This window comes from Solea senegalensis, linkage group LG1 (assembly GCF_019176455.1).
Source record: "Solea senegalensis isolate Sse05_10M linkage group LG1, IFAPA_SoseM_1, whole genome shotgun sequence".
Lineage (NCBI taxonomy): Eukaryota > Metazoa > Chordata > Actinopteri > Pleuronectiformes > Soleidae > Solea > Solea senegalensis.
In genome coordinates this window covers 22988759-23011072 of record NC_058021.1, presented here as the reverse complement: position 1 = coordinate 23011072, position 22314 = coordinate 22988759, and the positions used below count along the sequence as shown (strand labels likewise).

Here is a 22314-nt window from a genome sequence, read left to right as displayed (position 1 = left end):
TTTGTTCAGATTCATCTCAGTGACACAAGTGACCACACGGGGATGATATGATTCTTATGAATATAATGAATATTGTTTTACATTTATTAATATCTACAAACAATTATTTGTCCACAGATATAATTATGTAGCAGCTCTTTCTCCCACACCAGACTCCATTGAGAAAATCAGTGATTTTATGGCGCATTTCCACTGGCTCTACTCGCCTCACCACGGCACGGTACTGTTTAACTAGCCTAGTACCAGGTACCAGGTACCAGGTACTATTTTTAGTACCTGCTCAGACGAGGTTCCAAGCGTGCTTAAAAGCAGGTACTTATGCGATGATTGGTCAGACTGCCGGCCACTGAGTCCCGTCACAGGAAGAGACATCCCACACACAAATCAAGCCGAACAGTGCTGAACTATAGATCACTTAAAACTACTTAATAATCCTAACAACGTGGGTTAATCTCCAACAACTACCAGGGAAACCTCAATATTTAACAGGAGTCTTTTAAAGTGGAGTGGTGTGTTTAGGGACAGCACAGCTGATCGTGAGGCACAGACCGCTGTAGTCTGTGGAGCTGTACTCCGGAGACGTGTGGACAGAAATCAAGCTGAACAGTGCCAAAATTGTAGATAAATTAACTACTTAACAATCCTTAAAACGTGGGTTAATCTCCAACAACTACTGAAGTGTGGTGTGAAGTCACTAGTCACTTGTGTGTGTGTGTGTCGCGTATAAAACGAAGTCACCGCAGTTTCAGCCGTGCAGTGTTGACTCCGCCCACGTTAAGTAGGTACTTTTTTGTAGTGGAGATGCAACCTAATAGAGCAGTGTCATGCCGAGGCGAGGCGAGTAGAGCCGGTGGAAATGCACCATTAGCTCACAGGGACACAGGAGCTGCTGGTCTACTGCTGCCCCCGTGTGGTCACTTTGTGTCACTGAGGTAAATCTGAACAAAGGATTTCAAATGCTGAAGTGACAAAATAAGACATTTGAACTCAGTGATGAGGCAGCAGTGGATCAACAACTTGGTGTGGGAGAGTTAAAATTGATATAGCATTAAATAAAGAGTCGACTCATTTTATGTTGCAGTGTAATAATGTTAAATTTAAAAATACTAAGGATGTTTACAGGAAGGAGTCAATGGAAAAAACATGATCATGTGTTTTTTTAAATAAATCCAAACAAGTAGATCTACAGTACTTTCAGTTTCTCTGCACATAGCACAATATTATCGCCGTCATAACAACTGGACTTTCAGTTTTTTTAATGATATAAAAACCTAGCAATCAGGTTACTTTATGATCCATGTCGGATCTTTCTTAATCGCGTTGTTCTCTGGTCCGAGGATGGCGACGCCGTGCGTCCTCTGTCCGGTGTATAAGTACCTGAAGTGAAACGACACAAAAGAAATTTGTGTTTTCAAAAAAAAAAGCAAAGTTATTAGATATAATATTATTTTTTCCTTCTTTACCTCACAGCCACATCCGACAGGTTTTTGTGCGTGACGTCAAAAAGTCTTTGTCTGTGATTCTGTTTCATGTCGTCTGTGATTCCACTGAGGAAATGACTCATTCCTGTGACACAGACACAGAAAAACGTCACTGAAAACACTGAACAGATCATTATCAGTCGTGTAAGGTGTAAAAAAAAGGTGAAAGACGTAAATCGTCAAAAACTACGTAATAAGTGAAACTGCAAAAAAAACTAATTAATATGTAAAACGTCAAAAAAACTATGTAATATGTCAAAAACTACATAATATTAATATTGTAAAAAACAACCTAAAATGTCAAAAACTACCTAAAAACTTAAAAATGAAAATATTTTCATAAAATACTACGTCTATGTTTATAATAAAGAAAAAATTAACAACTTATTAAATTTTTTACACACCCTTGTCGGCCGGAGCCTCTGGTGCGTCGACGGCCGAGAAAACCGACAGTTTGGCTTCGTCGATGTCCTGTTGGCTGAACTGTCCCGACTTTGCCCAGTCGACACCTTTACGAAATGCAGATAACGTCTGCGCTGAGTTTGGATCCCTGAGAGTCAAATAATACAAACAAAAATTTGAAAAAATGTCACGATAAGTCACTGTACGTTTCATGATATTTATGTCATGATACTGTCACAATATGATATTATCACAATATTATCACAATATTGCAAACAGAGTAAACTTGGTGCCATCTTGTGGACTGAAATATCAACTGATTTTTTTATGCTAAACCACAAATAGTAAAATGTTTATTTGTAACATCAGTTAAAAATTGGACAGTGCGATCGTACATGTAACACTGTTCGACTGGTGTCTGTGGAGACACTTCTGTATCATACCATGTTTTTATTACATGGACTAGATAGCTTGCTAGTTAGCAGACCTAGCGATAATGCTAACATTAGCAACTGTGACATCGTTACCAGGCACGATTTCTGAGGGCAACGGGATTGTCAGTGAGTCGTTGGCAAACCTGTATGAGTAAAAGGTGAAGAGACCGCCTCCCCCCATCTTGGCCCCGCCTCCGTAGGCTCCACCCTTCTCTCGGATCTCTCCGTGGAGGAACTTGGCTGTCATCATCCTCGCTAAGATACACAAACTTAAAGAAAACAAACACAAATAAAGTTATGTTCATCTACACTGAGTGAATTTATATATATATATATATACACATACAAAAGCTTGTCTCGTGTTTTTTTCATATTTCAGCATCATCCTAAATATTTTTTTACTGCAACATCATGATGGAATATCAAGACATAATTTAAATTTCTGATCACTGAACAGTTTATTTAGAGTTTGAGGCCCCTGATGTCAAGGGATTTTGTGGTACAAGGATTATTTACCTGGCGTAATCTTCATGGCAGAATGGCACCGTTCGTATGCTCTCGCTGACAAAATTGACGGGAAAAGGCATCTCATAGAAGGTTTTCATCTGACACGGCTGGAAATTCAGCTCCTGTGAAGAAAATGAGAAAAATTTATGAACAAATTGATTAATTGACAAAATAACTGACACATTCATTGATCGTGAAAACCATCGTAATCACTGATGAACTTACAGCGATCAGTTTCTTCCTCGGTCCAGACTTGTCCAGAGGGTCTAACGGTCTCTGGATTAACAAAGGATGAAAAAGTCAGTAAAATCATGTCTGATTTGTTGATATTCAATAATTTTCAGTGGTATAAACTAGGGATGTCCCGATACAACTTTTTCACTTCCGATACGAAACCGATATTACAGCCTTGAGTGTTGGTCGATACCGATATTGAACAGATACGATATCAGCACGAATCATACATACTTTAATTACATATTTTGTAGTGTGGAATGTTAGAATAGGCTTGATCAAGTGATATAACTTAAACAGAGAACAATAGTCAGTAACAGTAGGTATGAGGAAAAACTGACCCATTTGTTATTAACCAATAGTTACATCATTAACCTTCAACATAACAATATAACATTTTTTGCCATGTTAATTTCAAACAATCTATGGTTAATTTCATCATGAGGAAAGTACCAAGTGCTAATGGGGGTGTTTTCAGAGCACCCATGTTTCACAGGCAACAACGTGTCTTCAGAGAAAACCCCCCTTGTTTTCACTATTTTGGATTAGCCCAACCCACACAGGGTGAGTGACTCGTCCCGCAGGTAAACCCAGCCCCGCAGACGTACTTAGCTCCTTGTGTGGAGCTTCAGGACACATTTCAAACACACACAGCTCTTGGCATGGCTGGTTTTTGGGGTATAATTCACAACAACGGAGGCTGTTGAAAGTCGAGAGGTGGCGCTGGTTTATGAAATAATGTTATTTTAGCAGCTCGCCAAAGGATGAGCTAGCGTGGTGCTAATGGCTAACTCGCGCTCGCTGTGCGGCTTCGTGATCAGAACGGGCACTGCTGGATGGGAATGGACTGTTGTATCGGAGCGCTTATATCGGAGATTTTACAGGCAGTCCGATATAATCCGATATTGCGTTTTTTGGCTGATATTGGACCAATATCCGATATCAATATTGGATCGGGACATCCCTAGTATAAACTGCAGTGACTTAACCTCTACGATATTTGGTCGTGAGAGTTTGCGTTCTTTCCTGTTGACGCTGACGTTGTCGATGAAATTCTCCACTTGTGCGGCCGCATCACTCAGTTTCTGTGGCGTTGCATTGACCGCACATCTGTAAAGAAAAACACACATTTTGGGGGTTTAAAGTTAGAAAAGTTACGTAGACGTCACGATGCATAGCTACAATGACGACATTTATGAAGACATTTTATAATGGAAAATGCTAAATGAACCTATGAATAACAAAAAGATATACTTCTTTGATAGGACATGTTTGAGAACTCCCAGTCTTCAGATTAGATTAAATAATCACATTTGGAGCTGCTGACAGCCAAATTTCACTAAATGCCAACGTCCATGTCTCAGGCTGGCTTTTCGGCCTAGTTTGGCCCCCAATACCAAGTTTGGATGTGGCCTCTGTCACACTGTAGAAACTACATTGTGCCCCTGAAGGGACATATGCTCATCTTTGCTGTGGAGTCCAAGATTAAAATACAGCCTAATTAAGTCCTCTATTATCATATTTAGCCAGAAAATAAGCAGGAAACACACATCTCCGTTTTCTTGCACATCACATAAACGTTCTCGTTTGCACATGCATGTTTTCCGTGTGTATGTGAAAAGATCTTGTAGATGAAACAACAACAACAACAGCATCAGCAGGAGAGATGAGACTACACTGGCCTCATGATATCCGGGTTGAAAAGGTGCCTTTTGATCCTGGGTAATGTCCTGATCACGTGGCCAATGTCGGAAATCTCGGCTATTCTCTTCATGAACTTCACCTATGAACCGCGACAAAGAATGTTAGCTCGATCCACAAATTTGCAACATTTTTAATTCAGTTTAAAAACTGCGATCTTATGCACAAAATGAGAACTAAACTAAAAAAATATAAAAGCTCTGTCAAAAAAAGGTTTCACTTAACTATGAGCGACTATGAGAAAAGTACCTGCTCCATTCCCCCAACAGTTTCCTGCAGGTCTCCAGCAGGGGTCAGGTGACGGCCCGCACGGGTCATGGCGTACATGTGACCCGAGTATGAGATCCCGTTGGCCAGTTCCTGCGCCGACCTCATCACCAGGACTCTGAGACGCTCGTCGTTGTCAAAGTGAGGGCTAAAGGGAAACATTTACAAACACCTGATCAATTTTACCGCTGCGTTTGCACTTCCTGAACACCAGAGGGCAGCACAGAACTTTTTTAAAAGCAAACTTTATTATTTATGAACCTTTTTATTTCATTTCAGGATCAGACACAACTGTTTATTTCTGTCCTATCGTACCGATTTTATCATGTTTTACTCCTTTTATTGATTTTATTTATCTAAACACTTTTATGTACTTTGTTTACTTAACTATTTAATTTTATCTGTTACTATTTGAATTTCTTTTTATTTTACCATCTTTTCTGACAGCCAGTATGTATATGTATGTATATTTCAGGATTGTTAATTTGTTTTATATATTTATATATATATATCAATAGTGAATGATATGAAACGTCCTTTTACCCTTTCAGTTGCATGAAAAGTTAAGTTAAAGTTAGTTAGTTTTTTTTTATTAATCCCCTTAGGGAAAGTATTCCTCTGCATTTTGACCCATCCTAGAATTAGGAGCAGTGGGCTGCCACACTGAGTGGCGCCCGGGGAGCATTGGGGGTTGGGTACCTTGCTCAGGGGTACCCCAGCCCTTTTTGGCCGGGTGGGGATTTGAACCGGCGACCCTCCGGTTACAAGTCAAGTTCCCTTTCCCCTTGGCCACAGGCTGCCCAAAAAGTGCTCTATATGTATAAATAAAGTCTGAACGCTTGATTCACTGGTGATTTGTGTTGAAAATCTGCCACAGTGTTGGGGGAGAGAGATACCTATTGAAAATGTCACTCCACAGATGAAACATGTGAGGGAGGTTCCTCTCAAGGCAGGAGGAGGACAGGAGAACTCCCTGAAACAGACGAAAAACATATTAAAAACATGTCAGTGGTTTTAAAACCTGAAGCAGTAAAGCGTCTTCAAACTCGGGCTGTACAATAAATCGTTAAAAAATCGTGATCTCGATTCACAGCTACACGTGAGCTCATTTCTAAATGGCAACAATTTCATAAGCTGCTTCACAAATAAACGATCCTTTCTTTCCTCTGGGAGTTTCACGTCGCTGCCTTCTCTCTCACCACATGAAGCCTTTACGTCACATGATTCAGTTGAGTGTTTACAAGCAGCAGCGTGGAGTGAATGCGGCACAAAACGTAGGAGAAAGTGTGCACTAGGAGAAATAAATACAAAAAGGATGGGGATGAAAACCCAGGTATTAGTGACGAGAATCACACGACCACCCAGGATCGCAGGCTTTCAGCAGCGCTGTTGCCAAATCCACCAAACTCCTCTGTTAAATTATGAGATTTTAGACATTTGCTTTGCTAAATGTTGGAGATTAATTCATGTTTTCAGGATTGTTAAGTCTTTTTAACTCATCTACAGTTCGGCACTGTTCACTTTGATTCTTGTGTCTCTTCCTGTGACAGCACTTGCATTTTCCCTGGTCACAAGTCGAGCGGGTGGAAACACGCCATGTGTCACTGAAGCCACTACAATGTTTCTAATCTTTTGTTCATGAGTACAATAAACACTCCGATGTGTGAAAAGTAATTGTGCCAGAGAATTGTGATCTCAATTCTAAGGAAAAAAAACCATTTGTTTCCAGAATCACAGTCGGACTTCAAACTGTAAAAAGTAAAGTTTCTTCATTAAGTTAAAGTTCTGTGATTTTTCAGCTTCTTAAATGTGATTATATTCAGAATTTTCATATCAAATCATTAAAACTGAAAAACTGAAAAAATCTTAGATCTCATATTATCGTTGGCACTGACTTGCTCGTACACGTCCAGCTCCGTGGAGTCGGGGATGACCTGGGTAGAGACGGACATGCCGCCTGTCCTCATCTCCATCTGCTGCGCCTGCTGCCTGTAGTCCAGATCACCACAGCCCATTCTGCGGGAACACAAACAAACAGCACAGCTTTAAAAAACAACAACAACAAAAACAATAGAACAATAAAAGGCTTTTTTTTTTTTTTAAATAAAACAAAACCAAACACCAGTGATCGTCACAAAACTGCAGTTAATTCAGGGTTGACACGCCTGCACTGTTCACATCAATATTTAAATATTTAATTTTTTTATTCTTTAAATATTTGTGCAGGATTCACAGCGTGTGTTGAGCTGATGAGATGCATTCAAGGACTCTGGTTAAACGTCTGCGGCATGTTGAGCTTAAAGGAGCAGCTTCGAGGTGCGTTCAATGAATCTCGTAAATTTTAGACAATACATAAATAAACACATGAAAACATGGCCGCAACGATTATTTCCATAATGCTGCTTATTTCAGTTTGGTGCGTAAATTGTCATAAAATATTAAAAAACGATAATCATCGTTTCCAAAAGCACGAAATAATGACAAAATTACTCATTTATTTATAATTAATGATTTTAAATCAGAACATATTCATATGTAAAAGCTGATATTTTGAGGTGACATTTTCAGGTTTAGTCTGGAATCTTTATTTTAATTAAGAACTTTGTATTCAACTTAAGAGGTGTTAACTGTAACTTACTGTAAAATAAAATAAAATAAAATAAAATAAAATAAAATAAAATAAAATAAAATAAAATAAAATTAAATTAAATTAAAAGAAAAGTGCTATTATTATCCGAATCAGAACATTTTATGAATCCCCAGGGGATTCCGGAGAAAGCCAAGTAATATTTAATCTTCAATTTCGGCCAAATGAAAATAATTTCCCATAAACTGGACCTTTAATTCACCTGGTAATGACATTACAGAAGAGCGGGACGTAAATCCTCAGATGCTCTGGCAGCGTGTTGAGGCTACACATGGCTCTGAAGTACACCAAGCCGTTGGTGGGCTGCTCGCAGTACTGCACGGGGACACCGCCTGTGTGGACATAAAAGAGGACAGACAAAAATCATCGTCCCTTCAGACATTCCCTCAAATTCACCTTTGTGATAACACACTGTGTCGTACCTATGGAGCTGATGTGGACAGGAGTGACGGGCATTGTCGGCTCGATGTCGCTCACTTTGAGCGCCGGCAGACTGGAGGCATCCTGGGTTTGACTCTGAGCTCCCAGCAGTTCCAGACCTGTCCACCAGGAGAACCATCGAACATCTTCAATCACACTTTTGAGGAATTGATCGTTGGTGAAAACGGTTGCAAATTTGCACGCAAATTTGATCAAATAAGGGTAATACGTAAAAGTTGTGCAAAATGGCTTAGTAGGTGAGTGAAACACGGTGTAACAAGGGCAAAACTAAGTTGCACACATTTTTATGAAACTTGGCAGACATATGTCACAGCCCAAGACGAAGAAAAAAGGGGGCCATTTTGAATTTGGGTGTCCATCTTGGTGATTTGGACATTTCGTAAATCACCAAACTCGTCTGAGCAGGTTTATGATACAGACATAAAAAATAACTTCAGCTGCGACACCCCGAACACGTCTACGGACACAAACTTGACCCAACAGGGAGTCGGCCATTTTGAATTTGGCGTCCATCTTGACAATTTGGACGTTTTGCAAATCAACAAACTCGTCGAGTACTTGCATAAAAAAATACGTCAGTTTGTACCAGACACATCAAAGATAAAAGGGATTAATAAAGTCGTCTGTCTGTCTGTCAACTACGGACCCAACAGGAAGTCAGCTGTTTATAATTTAGCTGCCATATCGCCATGACACAGGAAGTGCCCTGTAACACTGTGTTCTGCTGTTTTATTTGTTATAGGTTTTTCTCAAATTGTACAAATTAATGTCTCTGACTTTTAAAGGTTATCTTGTTGTCATGCCCTTATCTTGTTGTCATGCCCTTCTCATAAAACTTTATTATCTGACAAGTATCTGGGCGTGAACAGACGGCTTTAACATGACTCAACCTACTTAGAGAGCTGTGAAGTCCATGTGACGAAATTATGGCTACCTTTCTCATAAATCTCTGTCCTGTTGAAGTCAGACAGAGTCTGGACCATTTTCTGCAGTTTCTCCTCCTCGGCTTTAGCCTGCTTTTCCAGATAGGCGTCATCTGGGCTCATGGACAGGGTCAGTCTGTGTGTGTTCTCCTGCAGTGGTCAGAGGGACAGTTAAAAGTCAGTGTTTGCACAGAATATGAACGTCAAACACTGGTATCAAACATGTAGAGAAGTGGCATTCTGTAGACAAACACAGAGCTGGAGACGTTACTCATGAGTGAACGGGTAAACTCGTTTGAGTAGGAGTTATTCAGTAAGTCATCGAGTCGTATTTTTAGACTAAACAAATTCCAGTCTTACTCACTCACTCACTCCTTATTTTCTGCTTTATCCTCCAAACGAGGGTCACACAGTTAAACTCTGCACAGGTTGGTTGACATCAAATTCAGGACCAATTCCCTCAAATTCAAGGACAGAATGTGCTGACACAGCTTAAGGTGGCAACTTGTAAGAGCTTTGTCTTCATCTACCTTTATTGATTTAAGTGAGTGTCCTTGGGATCTTGGTCAAAGTCAGTCTTTTGGCATTTGTCTTTGGTCATACAGAGATCTTTTCAGTTTCCCAGGCGTCACGTCGTCATTTGCTCTCTCTCGTTTTAACTTTACTCGCTCATTGTTCTGCACAGAATCTCACGTCAACGACGGAAAGAGAGACAGAGGACAGTGTCATTCATCGGCCTCGACTACGTACATCAAGCAACGCAGGGCATGAAACAGTAGGCGGCGTCGTAATAAACAGGGGAGACATTTAACCTAAATATCAACTGAACTTCAGTCTTACACAAAATTCAAGCACCTTCAATGACCCATGTCACTTTTAAGAAACTGTCTGCATGTTTCTGGATTCTCACACACACACACACAGGCAGAACATGCAAACTCTGTCACCTCAACCTGGGATTTTTACTCCATAATTCTTTCTTTTTAACTTCAAAGCGGCACCGATTTCTTTCACCTTAAAGTACTGCTTGACTTTGTCCTGGAGGAAGCGAGGGTTCTCCTCCAGGGCCTTTCTGAACTTGGCCACGCTGTCGCTGATCTGCAGCAGCTGAACCGGGTCACCGTCATGGTTCCACGATGACGCAATGTACTAGAGACACAGGGGAAAAACAAAGTCAAATCAAAATCAACAAATGATCAAACCAGCAATGAGAGAACATAGTACAAAATCTCGATTCAGCCTAGAGGTCGACCGATATGGGTTTCTCTTAAAATCGTATCCACACAGAAACAGCATTTCGGTTGCAGTGAAACTCACCGAAGCCAAGGACAGACCAAAGTTGGTGGACTGGTGTTTCATTTGGATCTCGATCTTGTGGAGGAGTGCCTCGATTCTTTCCTCCGCAAAGCCGTTCCTTTGTCAGACGATAAGAAGGAGCACGGTGGTAACTGTCAGGCATCACGTTAAAATGTGATATCCTGGTCTTCAGACATTAATGGAAGTTGAAGCTGGATCATTATTTTATTGTTGTTTCTTATACTGCAGGTTTAATATTACCATTATGTTACTGTACAAAAACACAAAACTATGCATGTATTATTTCTACCATACTATTACCATACCAGATAAAACTCCCTGTTTACTTCTTGTGATTTTTTCTTGTTTTTTTCTTATTTTAACTGCTGAAATGTGTTTGAATGAGATCCTGGAATGAAAACACAAGAAAAGTCTATGTTTATTCACCTTATTTATTTCAAGCTTCAATTTGTTCCCTCATATTGATTGATTGAAAAAGTCTGTTCAGGGACTCTTGTTCTTCAGATTCACTTCAGATAAACAGAAAAAAACAGAGACCTCATTGACGACGATCACTACAACTACGGTCATTACAATTTCATAAAAACATCAGCGGATCATGAATGTACAAAACATCGGCTCTTTCAGAACAAAAAAACACGCTAAAACCTGATTATAGGAAAACGACGACGCTTGAAACACGTCAAAACAAATATTCAACAGAGCAGTTTGTGTTTTCATGAGAAAAGTCCGTTCATCTGTGCGTTTAACGTTTGGTTGTTTCAACCAAGCACAGTGTTAAAACTATGCTACTATACAGTATATGTTTTTCCTCAGTTTATTTTTCTGACTGCTCCATAAACAACTCAATTCGAGTTAACAGAACTCAGCTACGGTTCCGGGAAAATTAAGCCTAACTCCAGCATGGAGAGGCAGAGTGAATGTGGTGTGGACTCTGTGGAGGAGAGTCATGGTGTCAGAGACTCTGTAGAAGCACAGAATACCTGCACTGTGGTCCAGGTAAACTCCTATTTTGCAGGACAAACCACTTGACACTTTGGTCTTGATGCCCTTGTGAAAAAACTCACAACAGTTGTTAGAACAATCCAAAGCCCAAGAGTTGTCATTGTTTCCCAACACGAATTCTCCCGATCTCCCTGATCTGCCGATGTTTTTGTACGTCAGTGCTACACAAAGTCCTCTTCCTGTCCACTTAACCTCCCAGTAACAACGCCCAGTCATGCTCTCTCTACTCAGCACCTGACACAAATGAGTGAATCTGTGTCGGTGATGACGATAAGGCTGAGCTTCCCACACTGCTGCTACAGTTCGGTTTCCCTCAGATAACACCAGACAAGTGTTTGCTGTGTTTGGATCCAGTGTGATTGCCTGTGAATATCTGAGGAAGTCTTCTTTGGTCTCTGGCTGTGGCTGTGATAGTGAAACATCCACTTTAGTCTCTGTCCTTGGGACATCGCTCTGTGTCTCAGTCAGAACGTGCTGTACTTGATCTCTGACCTTTGCCACAGCTGACGTCACCTCCTCAAAGTATCTCCGAGGTTGGATGTGAATGCTGGACCAGTATGTAGATGGACTGAGTGCTGGCACTGAGAGGTAGGTGAGGAGAAACTGGGTGTGATCCTCTGAGTTCAGAAGCGGCTTCAGTTCAGCTTCTCTCCAATTCAGCACAGTGATCTCCTGCTGCAGCTTCATCTGAAGAACTCTGACTCGACTCACTTCAGTTTTCTGCTGGAATCTGATCTGCTGATTCACCTCAGATTTTCTTTCCTGCAGGAGTCGGATCAGCTCACTGATGATCTTCTCACTGTCCTTCACTGCTTTATCAGCAGAGAGATCAATAGCCCTCAGCTCCTTTGTAAGCATCTGCATGCTCTTGCTGTCCCGCAGTCTCTGGAGACTCAGCTCCAGCTCTCTCTGCTTCTGCATCCTCTCTACTGCAGCCAAGACTGTGTTGTGGTCTTTATGTTCTTCCACAGAGCAGAGACGACAGATACACTGCTGATCAGTGCGACAGAACATGCCCATCACCATATTGTGACGAGGGCAGATGTTATCCTGGAGGTCCTTGGAGGGCTCCACCAGCTTGTGTTTCTTAAATGCAGGTGATTGATAATGAGGCTGGAGATGTTCCTCACAGTAAGAGACCAAACAAACCAAACAGGACTTCAGAGCTTTCAGTTTCCTGTCAGTGCAGACGTCACAGGCCACATCTTCAGCTCCAGCAGAGCAGTGATCAGCAGAAGCATCATGGACTTCAGTCTTCTTTAGCTCCTCCACTAAATCTGCTAACATGGTGCTTTTCATCAGTTTAGGTCTCGGTCTGAATGTCTCTCTACACAGAGGACAGCTGTAGATCATCTTCTCACCCTCACCATCCCAGTGGCTTTTAATACAGTTCATACAGAAGCTGTGTCCACAGAGAACAGTCACCGGATCCTTCAGTAGATCCAAACAGATCGAGCAGCAGAATCTTTCTCGGTCAACCTGATTTCCTCCCTGAGCCATTTCTCCTCATAATAACAACAGCTTCGAAGCGAGCAGAACACAAAGAACAGGAAGTTCCACTGTGACTCAGGTTTCAAGAGGAGGCGGAGGCATTTAAAATGGCAGAGTTTATAACTGACATTTCTGCTGTAATTCTGATGACAAATCAGAATTAATTCTGATGACAAATCCACTTCCCACAAACTCTGCATGATCTCTGCACAATCATAGAGAATGTAATAAATGGACCGGATGAAACGTGTGTGTGTGTGTGTGGCTTTAAGAGGAGGTGCCAACACAAGAGCAAGATGAGAAGTGAACATGTGACATGACTTGCTGAATTAGGCAAGATGTATTTTGGGACATGGAGTTTGATTTTCAAGACTCTGAACAGTGAACTTAACTGTTTTCAAGTGAATCAACTGAGACATTTGACAATGAAAATCCTTCTTAAAATTCATTTTTAAAAGGTCTGGTGTGTTTTAAAATGGTTGCTATCGGGACTGAAGGCTGATTGGTCTGGCTGATGTTTGGAAGACAGTCAGTAGTAGGGCTGCCAAGACTAGTTGACTAGTCATGATTACGCCAATTATCAAATTTGTAATTTGTAAAAACAGTAACGTGGCTAGCCGACAACGGAGCTTGAAAGTTTACCAAAATAAAAGAGAAGAATGTGCAATGCAAAATCTGCAAAGCAGAACTTGCCTTCCATGGCAGTACGACAGCGATGCCATATTGAGAAAGTAACTCTGCTAAAATCATTTAAGTTGATTTTTTTCCTCATTAATGTACACACCCCATTTGACAGAAAAACACAGAATTGTAGAACTTTTTTGCAATTTTTTTAAAGAACAACAATTGAAATATCACATGGCCATAAGTATTCAGACCCTTTGCTCAGTATTGAGTAGAAGCACAACTTTGAGCAAACACAGCCATGAGTCTTCTTGGGTGTTTCACACCTGGATACACCAGGGGGGTAACGAGACTGTAACAGCTTCTACCCTGGAGCTGTCATACTCATGAACACTCTGTAGCCCCATAGCCTTGCTGCCCCCACCCCCACTGACTGTACCGTTTGCACCCCCCCACATTCCTGATAATGTGACTGCGTGTCCATGGACTGTTTGCACTGTAAGTCTTTTGCACTAATTTATTTATATACTTACCTCAGTACTGACATTTCACAAGTCACTTTTTTTTTTGTTATATTCTGTTATTTAATGAGCAAAATTTTATAATTTTTTGATTCTTTTTAATCTTTCATAGCCACACACAGCACCTTACCTCCAGAGGTTTAATTTTAATTTTAATTTTAACTTGTTTGTTTATTAATGTTTGGGCTGACCGTGTTTTAGAGACTGCAATTTGATTTAAAGCACCTTTGATTTCTACTCATTTACAAAGTCAATTTTTTTTTAAATCCACTAAAACAAGAACCCGTAATAGTGTCACTTACTCAATAATGTCCTCCATGGTTTGGCTGATGATTAGTTTTACCCTCTCCGTGTCCTCCTCAGCTATGCCCTGCAGGCCGATGCTGAACGACGCCTCTCTGGTGCTGCCGTCATATCTGCAGGACGGGACAGGTTTTTTTAAAGTCAGCGATTATCAACGATGTTTAATACTGAACCTGTTATACTCCAGTGCTTCAGTAAAACAGACAGAGAAGGATCCTAGCAAAGTAATGTTCTTTACGGGAACCTGTATACCTGAAGTTGAGTAAAGACTAATTACATGCTGCTACACGACTAGGGCTGGGTACCGAACTTTGGTTCTTGTATAGCACCGAAGCTCGGGTATCGAAGCATGCCTTGTTTTTGGGTCCTAAGTTTCGATACCTTCGGAGTTAATCATGTGATCAAGATCTGATAATGCTGCCGGTGATTGGTTGTAACATTACATGTGGTTGCGGCATGCAGGAAGAATATAATGCTGTTACGCCCACAGACCAGGTTCACGTGTATCTGTGTTGTAAACTACACATAAGTGTGTTGTGATGAAGGGGCTAAAAATGCCACCGAGGTTGAAAGTGTGGCTCCATTTCAACAAAAGTAATACTAATATAGTGCGTGACGCAATTTGTTAAATAGATATCACCACTAAGGTCGGCAACTCGACAAATTTAACGAAGCACCCTAACGCACATGGCATCAACCTCAGAGCAGAAAGTTGTTCAGTATTTGAATGCAAGAAGAGCGGAGCGCAGCTATCCACCTCCCCTCAACCACATCTCTACTGTGGATGCTACAGAGCCAGAACGGCCTGATTTAAAATCACCACCAGACTCTGCTTCATCCATGACGAGTACAGAGTACTGACGGTACTGACGGTGTCGGGATTTCAACAGGTAAGTTTACGTGTTGTATGTTGGTTTACTTAAGTTAACGTTATGGCTATATAGCTAACTAAATGAAAAGCTAACTGAATATAGACAGTAACTGATAAAGATTAACCTGTTAAAATCTATTGCATCAGCTGTTAAACAGCTCACTGTTATGTTTATCTTGTCCTCACAGTGACCTCTGACCCTGATGTAAGGAGGACAAGGCCAGTCGGTGTGACTCTGTTCACACCGACAGAAAAAGAAACTGAGTAAAGAAAAAAAAGTGCCACAGTCACAACTTTGTTGGTAAAGGTTTGCTACCCTTTTCTACAGTGGAGGCGAGTACACTGTTGCTATTGTTGACCAGTTAAGTCAAGGTTATCTCAGCCTAGATTATGGTTTTGAGTAATAATAATACAACCATGTTATTGTTATGTTTTGTGTTCTAATGTCAAATAGGGAGATGACAAGACATTGATTTTACCTCTGTAAGTTTCAGTGAGATCCTTAGTGAAAATGACTTGTTACTTGTTTGCAATTGAAAATAATTTGCAGTTAATTTTTTTATATAAAAAACTTCATTGAGTGTAAAAATGCCAAAACTGAAAAATAAAAACTAAGGATGGATTTGTCCCATAATGTGTAATATAATTTTCTTTTTTAGAAATTACATTAAAAAACTGGTCTCGAAAAAAGTCTTGATCAGGAACCGGTATCGAAATTAAGGTATCGGTATTGGTACTGATATCGAAAATCTTTGATTGATACCCAGCCCTATACGTGACTGATGCTGGAAGACAAATGCACACACCCGACGACAGAGGAGAAGTCAGTTCCGATCTTGGGCTCGATGAGACTTTTGTAGAAGGGAGAGTTTGGTCCAGAGATCATCAGAGAAGACAGCAGACTGAGTGTGAATCCCTCAAACGTGTCAGTGATGCTGGTTAGACAAGAGATGATCAGATGTTAGAACTACAGGGCAGACTCAGAACTGGACAAGGATGATATCATGTTTGGTGGTTACATCAGAGTGGTCTTACTCTCCCAGCAGGTAGCTCACACACAGTGTGTTCTGTCTGACAGGATCTGGCGCCAGAGTGTCGGGGCCGCAGGTCATGTGATCCTCTCTCTAAAGAAGACAAGTGTTCAAGCAAGCTTGTCATGTGGAGGAAGCGTGTGTGATGTCAGTGCAGCATGTGAATAGTGACTCGGTTCTTACTGGGCTGCTCCAGTGAGGCTGAGGTGGAACGTCTGTGTTCGGGCTGATACGCTCAAACTTGGAGAGAGCTTCCTCTTCAATCTGCTTCAGATGCTGCTCCAGAGGCAAATCTCCGTAGGTGAAGAACCTGACGGTGAAACACGAGGAGTAAAGGGTTTTTCTTTGTGGAGTTTTTTATTTGATGTGTATGTGTTTTTATGTCTACCTAGCATTGCTGGGGTGGTAATGTGTGGCGTGGAACTCTTTGAGTTGCTCCCAGGTGAGGTCGGGGATGGCCAGAGGTTCTCCTCCTGACACCACAGAGTAGGTGTGGTCTGGATACAGTTTGTTCTGAAGGTGCTGGGCGTACAGGCGCTCGTTGTCTGACTGTAACCCAACACACACAAACACACACTTCAGATTTCTGTCTTTTATTTACTGGGGATGAGTTGGGCAGCCTATGGCCAAGTGGAAGTGAATTGGGCTTGTAAGCAGAGGGTTGTCGCTTCAAACCAAAGGGTTGGTCTGAAGCCTGGATAGTCTGAACGGAGGGTTGTGTCAGGAATGGTCAAATTCGGTCGTTGCACCATGGTAATGTGGCCGACCGTCCTACTGAGGTTTAATATCCCTAGATTTTCAGTCTACATCCATCGATATAGGAAACATACGTGGATATAAACCTGCACACAGGTCGTCTCCATGGACTTGTAAAAAGCTTTCTTTTGAGATGTTTTTTTTAATGAGAAAGTTCCAAAAAAACTTACAAAAACCCCCTTCATTTCGTTGAACACCACTCCTTTAAACACCAGCGGGGAGTTGGCGTCCGTGGGGTCTTCGTTCTCCAGTCTCCAGCCCTCCTGCCTGGAAACAGGTGACGAGAACACATCTCTGATTTAAACAACAAGACTGATTGAAACGATCCCAAAATGTACTAGTGGTAAACCATAAACCTGAGGATGCAGCACAGCATTTTTAGTTAAGCAGTTAAATGTGAAAATGTGAACTAGTGCTGCAACCAAGCATGGGATGAAAAAATTTACCATGACGATTATCCTGTCCAAAATAATTTTGATTCACAATATAAATTCTTAAATTTCACTGGCTCAGCCTTCAGTCTGTCAGTTCAAGACTGTTCACAATGGTTTATGGTCAACTTTTCTGTTTGTCTTGGTCTAGAACATCTTCCCACCAATTTCCGGGAAATTCGGTGGAACTAAATTTTCAAACAACAGTTTTCACGGGTCCAGTAACTATGCCAATATCGCCTTTTAGCCAGACCTGACCTGCATGTCAAGTTTCAAGAGTTTTCATGCACGTTAACCTCCTCAAATATGACCCCAAAGACACGGACATACAGCCATTTCAGCCCCTGCCATTCGGCGAAACAAGATATCAACATTTTCAGCTTTGAGAAACACAGATTCATATTTGCCATTTTATGGACCAGTTCCTCGATTAGGTGAGAAAATAACGGTCACATATGTAGCTGTAAAATTGTTATTTATATATTTGTATTTTGCACCAAGGGAGTGGCACCCAAATTTTGTTGTCCACAAAATAACAACAATAAAGGCTATTCTATTCTATTCTATGTTGCTCACCTGAAATCCTGCTCTCTTAAACAAGGGAAGAACACTGCGTCCAGGTAAACTGACAGAAGATTCTGGAAGTCTTTTCCATTCTGTGTTGAGAATGGATACATGGTGAAGTCGCTGGCTGCTCATGAGGGAAAAACAAACACAAAAAAAAACCTCATGAATGTTCCTGTAAAATATGCCAGCTTCACCTGAAGCCTGTTAACAAAGTAGAAAACAGAAAATATGGGATTTCGGCCCAAAAATTGCTTAACTTCCAGTTATTGTACAACACTAACAGTCCCTTCAATCTACAGTTTATGTCTGCATCACGGTGCAACTGCATACAAGTATAAAGGAATTGTACGTAAAGCTGCTTTTGTTTCCTTAAACAATGTAACTTGTTATTTACACATGTTCTTGCTTTAACACACACACACACACAATGACAAGGCTAATGCAGCAAAATACAATAAAATATGTCACCCAATATGCACAAAAACACAGTTAGCTGTAGTCTGAACTCACTCGACAACAGTTTGAACACAACAGATATTTGAAACATTACGTACTACAGCTTTAAACCCCAATGAGAAGTCTTAACTGCTGCATTTTGGACCAGAGAGATAATATATTACTCATAATTACATATTCTACTCTTCATCTTCCTCCTAAAGTTTCATTCCGTGGATTGTGTGTGTGTGTGTGTTATGGTCCATTGAGGACCTTATTGGGGTTTCCGGGTGATTCCGAGTACCTGTGAAGGCGTTCATGAAGGTGGACAGAGACCTGTTGAGCATCTTGAAGAACGGGTCTCTGCAGGGATACTTCTCAGATCCACACAACACCGTGTGCTCCAGGATGTGGGGAACCCCGGTGCTATCCATGGGGGTCGTCCTGAACTGGACACTGAAAGACAGTTTAATGTCATTAAGGTTTCTTCTTCTTCTTCTTCTTCTACTTCCCCTCAAAACATCGTCACTCACTTAAGGATCTAAATATAGAACGCTGTTCAAATATTCATCAGGATTACTCGTCAAATATTCTTAAATCTACCACATAAAAGCTATCATGCAGGGTTCACAGTATGTTGAGCTACAAGAAGCAGCATCAAGATGCATTCAAAAAGCCTTGGAAATGTCATCACTTGACCAAATGCTTGCTGCTGCTGCCATCTTGTGGTTATAGATCCACCAAACGTTAGGTAGCAACTGGAGTAGAACTTTTCTTGTTTTGCTTTCTTTTTTTAATTCAGTTTTGTACCTTTTTCAAATAATTGCGAAATGTAACATGTGAACCTGTGTGTTCACACCTGTACAGGTACGTGGTGCCGGTGAGACACATAACCGCTTACCTGAAGAGGTTGTTGGTGTCATCTCGGGCTGCATGCAAGTACTGAGCCCCGGTTTTGTCATGACTCAGCTTCACTGCAGTGAGGAACAGGTCGGGAACAGCTACAACCTGGAATAGTACAGTACAAAGGTTTTGTCCATAAAGATCGTCTTCACTCTGGTGAAGGTTACAAAGTTGTAGCACACGATGCGACACGATTTTTCAGCTTTATAAATGTGAATATTTTAAGTTTTTTTGCACTCATGACACATATGACAAATAAATCATTAAAACTGAATCATTTTGAACTGTTGAGAAATCATTTTGAGATTTGGGAAACAAAAATCAACAGTTTGTGACATGCTTTGGATGCAAAACGGAGAGTCTTTGCAGAAGTAGGGCCTGTCATCGCTGCCGATTTCGCTGAATTTGACTTGATTCACACACGGTTCCAGTAAAACACAATCACTCACCTGCTTGACTGTGAAGCCAGATATTTTCTGTCCTGGTTGGTAGAGAAGAGCCTTCTCCGCTGAAGTGCTCTTCAGCCTACATGTGTGATGCCGTCCATTGAAACTGTTGGGAAACACAGTTCATAACGAATCAATCAATTAGCACAAACAAATACAGGTGTGTGTTTTAATACAGTTGTCAGAAGTAAAACTGATTTTAACTCTGGCACGATACCACTTGTTCATGTCCATATCACAAACCCAAGTCCATACTGACATCAATCATATACAGTCCTTTTTGGAGATTGCAAACTATGAAGCTGTTAACAACACATCTGTGTTAGACATTGCAAAGACATCAGTCCTATCAGTCCGATACTGGTCAATCGATTGGATATTGGACTAGAACATTAACAGAAAAGCCAATTTGTCAACACATGAAATTCAAGGTATTAGCTGTTTTGTTTTGTAAAAATGTCTTCAAGAAGGCATGTTGATTCTTTATGTTGTATAGCTATGTTCCTCCACTGTGTCCATCAAACGACTAGTCAACTCAACTTTGACTTTATTGACAGATTAGTCGATCTAAAAAAAAATGATAAGTCATTACACAATCCTTCAACTTACACAGTTGAAGGATTGTATGTTTTTTTTTTTAGCTTGAAATGACTCAGCACAAATGTGACACAAAGCAGCTCCTAGTGTTTAAAAGGTCTATGATGGCTTGGACCAATATCAGTAGATATTTGAGTTTGTGATATTGGTATCAGACACAAAAAGATAGTATTGTGCCATCCCTATAGTTAACATTTTTACACAGATTTTTTGGGTTGTATCAGATTTCACGTTTTTAAATCGGTCCAATATCTGAGCCAGTGATTTTGCCTGTTATCGGTATCGGCTCTTCCATAGAGCTTTACATACTATAATCCTTGAGTACCGGCATTATATTATGGTTTGTTTTTTATACAATTCTAAATTAATTATTTAAATATACTCTAATGTTATTTCTGTGTTATGACTGTTATTCCTGCTGTGTTTGTACCAAACAGCTGCTTCCTCGTCTCTTTTGCATCATCATATTATTATCATCAGTTGTGTCACGTTTTCCTTTCTTTTTTCAAACAAAAATAACAGTAATTAAAAAATCCACAAACGTTAAAGTGTTGATAAGAATCACTAACAGTGAATGACGTGATTGGACTCAATGACTGAGCCGTTAGCTAACTTTACCTCAGATATCGAAGTTTCTGGAGCGCCGCCTTCGTTTGCCGAAACATGGCGTTTGTTGGCGGTCAAATTACACAAACTCCACGCATTTATTAATCCACGCGTGTCAGTGAACACACATGTTATCAGCCCCAATATCCACAGTCGGCGTCCTCCTCTCCTCTCGTGCCGTGCTACAACAGTTCACGCACACATATTTTACGTCTGCTCTGCAAGTGTCTTTACGACACAAAAAAAAAATGCGTAGCACCTGCGCAATCAGCGGATCTATAAGTCACTCTGTGTTCAGCGAAACCCATCCGAGTGTGATGAAGCTCTACGGTCACGCGCAGCGCAAAGCTTCCGCACCCATGAGCAAACCTCCACCCCCTCAGTACTCTGTACTCTGATTGGTCGAGTCTTGAAAAAAAGCGCCTCTGATTGGTTCAACGTAAAATCACTGTTATGTAGCTTTTATTTTGAAGGGCAGACATTTCAATGTCACTAAACATTAACAATTCATTTTTGAATGTATGTATTCATTGTGTTGATTAAATAATGCACATTATTATTTATCATATTTTTATTTTTTTTTAATCCGTGTTTCCCTGAATATATTCGTTTTAATCTCCTATGTTATGCATGGACACCATGCTGCCGTCCCATTTCTAAATGTGATTGACCCTCAAAACCAGCAGATGTCGCTGTTCACCTTTTATTTGACAAAGCAAAGGTAACCTTTTCATTTTCTGTTCTCACTGGAGCCAAAAGTTAAATACAAATGGACATACATCTATTATTAATATTTAATAAATAAACAGTGGTTTTTGAATTATATATACATATTTATATATATCTATATAAAATATATAGATATATATGTATATATACTGTATGTATGTACAGTATATATATATTTTTTAAAGTGACATTACTTTTAAGTTTCACAAAATAAATAAAATATAAACATATTCTTAATCAGATATGGAACAAAAGAATGTAAAGCTTTTAATAAGAAAAATTCTGTGTGTGTTTAAGTATGTAAAGCTTGATACATCAATAAACACATTTGTTAAAAAAACAAACAAACATATTCTTAATGAAGATAAAATGATTCAGGCTTAAATTCAAGATTTCTGAACGTGTTTCTCTCATTGTCTCACCATCATACAACATATTACCAGAAACTGAGGTCTGAACCGAAATCACTCACCTGCACCAAACTCGATAGAGAAAATCACTGATTTTTACATCACAGCACACAGGGGTTGTCCATCCACTGCTGCCTTCATCAGTAAGTTCACATGTGACTTCTGTGTTTGAAATTCTTTGTTCAGATTTACCTCAGTGACACAAAGTGACACTTTTTTTGGACTCATTTTGGA

The 22314-nt window shown here is 40.4% G+C and overlaps 2 protein-coding genes across 2 annotated transcripts; both read right to left on the bottom strand.

Moving 5' to 3' along the window:
- Window positions 1–1140: 1140 nt before the first annotated feature.
- Window positions 1141–21162, bottom strand: pitrm1 (pitrilysin metallopeptidase 1). The gene is made up of 27 exons (XM_044037600.1): window positions 20954–21162; window positions 19742–19844; window positions 19291–19397; window positions 18694–18845; window positions 17964–18078; window positions 17127–17223; window positions 16589–16749; window positions 16384–16510; window positions 16205–16293; window positions 15976–16104; window positions 14298–14411; window positions 10355–10451; window positions 10052–10186; window positions 9049–9187; window positions 8096–8212; window positions 7876–8005; window positions 6922–7042; window positions 5923–5999; window positions 5009–5174; window positions 4741–4841; window positions 4048–4168; window positions 3050–3100; window positions 2834–2946; window positions 2461–2586; window positions 1886–2031; window positions 1464–1566; window positions 1141–1377 (listed from the first exon to the last, which is right to left on the bottom strand). The coding sequence occupies exons 1-27, from the start codon at window positions 20998–21000 to the stop codon at window positions 1284–1286; spliced, it is 3078 nt and encodes a 1025-aa protein (XP_043893535.1). The 5' UTR covers window positions 21001–21162; the 3' UTR covers window positions 1141–1283.
- On the bottom strand, window positions 10768–13638 carry LOC122776857 (tripartite motif-containing protein 16-like). The gene has a single exon (XM_044037611.1). It carries the CDS (start codon window positions 12857–12859, stop codon window positions 11210–11212), a length of 1650 nt encoding a protein of 549 aa, XP_043893546.1. The 5' UTR covers window positions 12860–13638; the 3' UTR covers window positions 10768–11209.
- Window positions 21163–22314: the final 1152 nt, after the last annotated feature.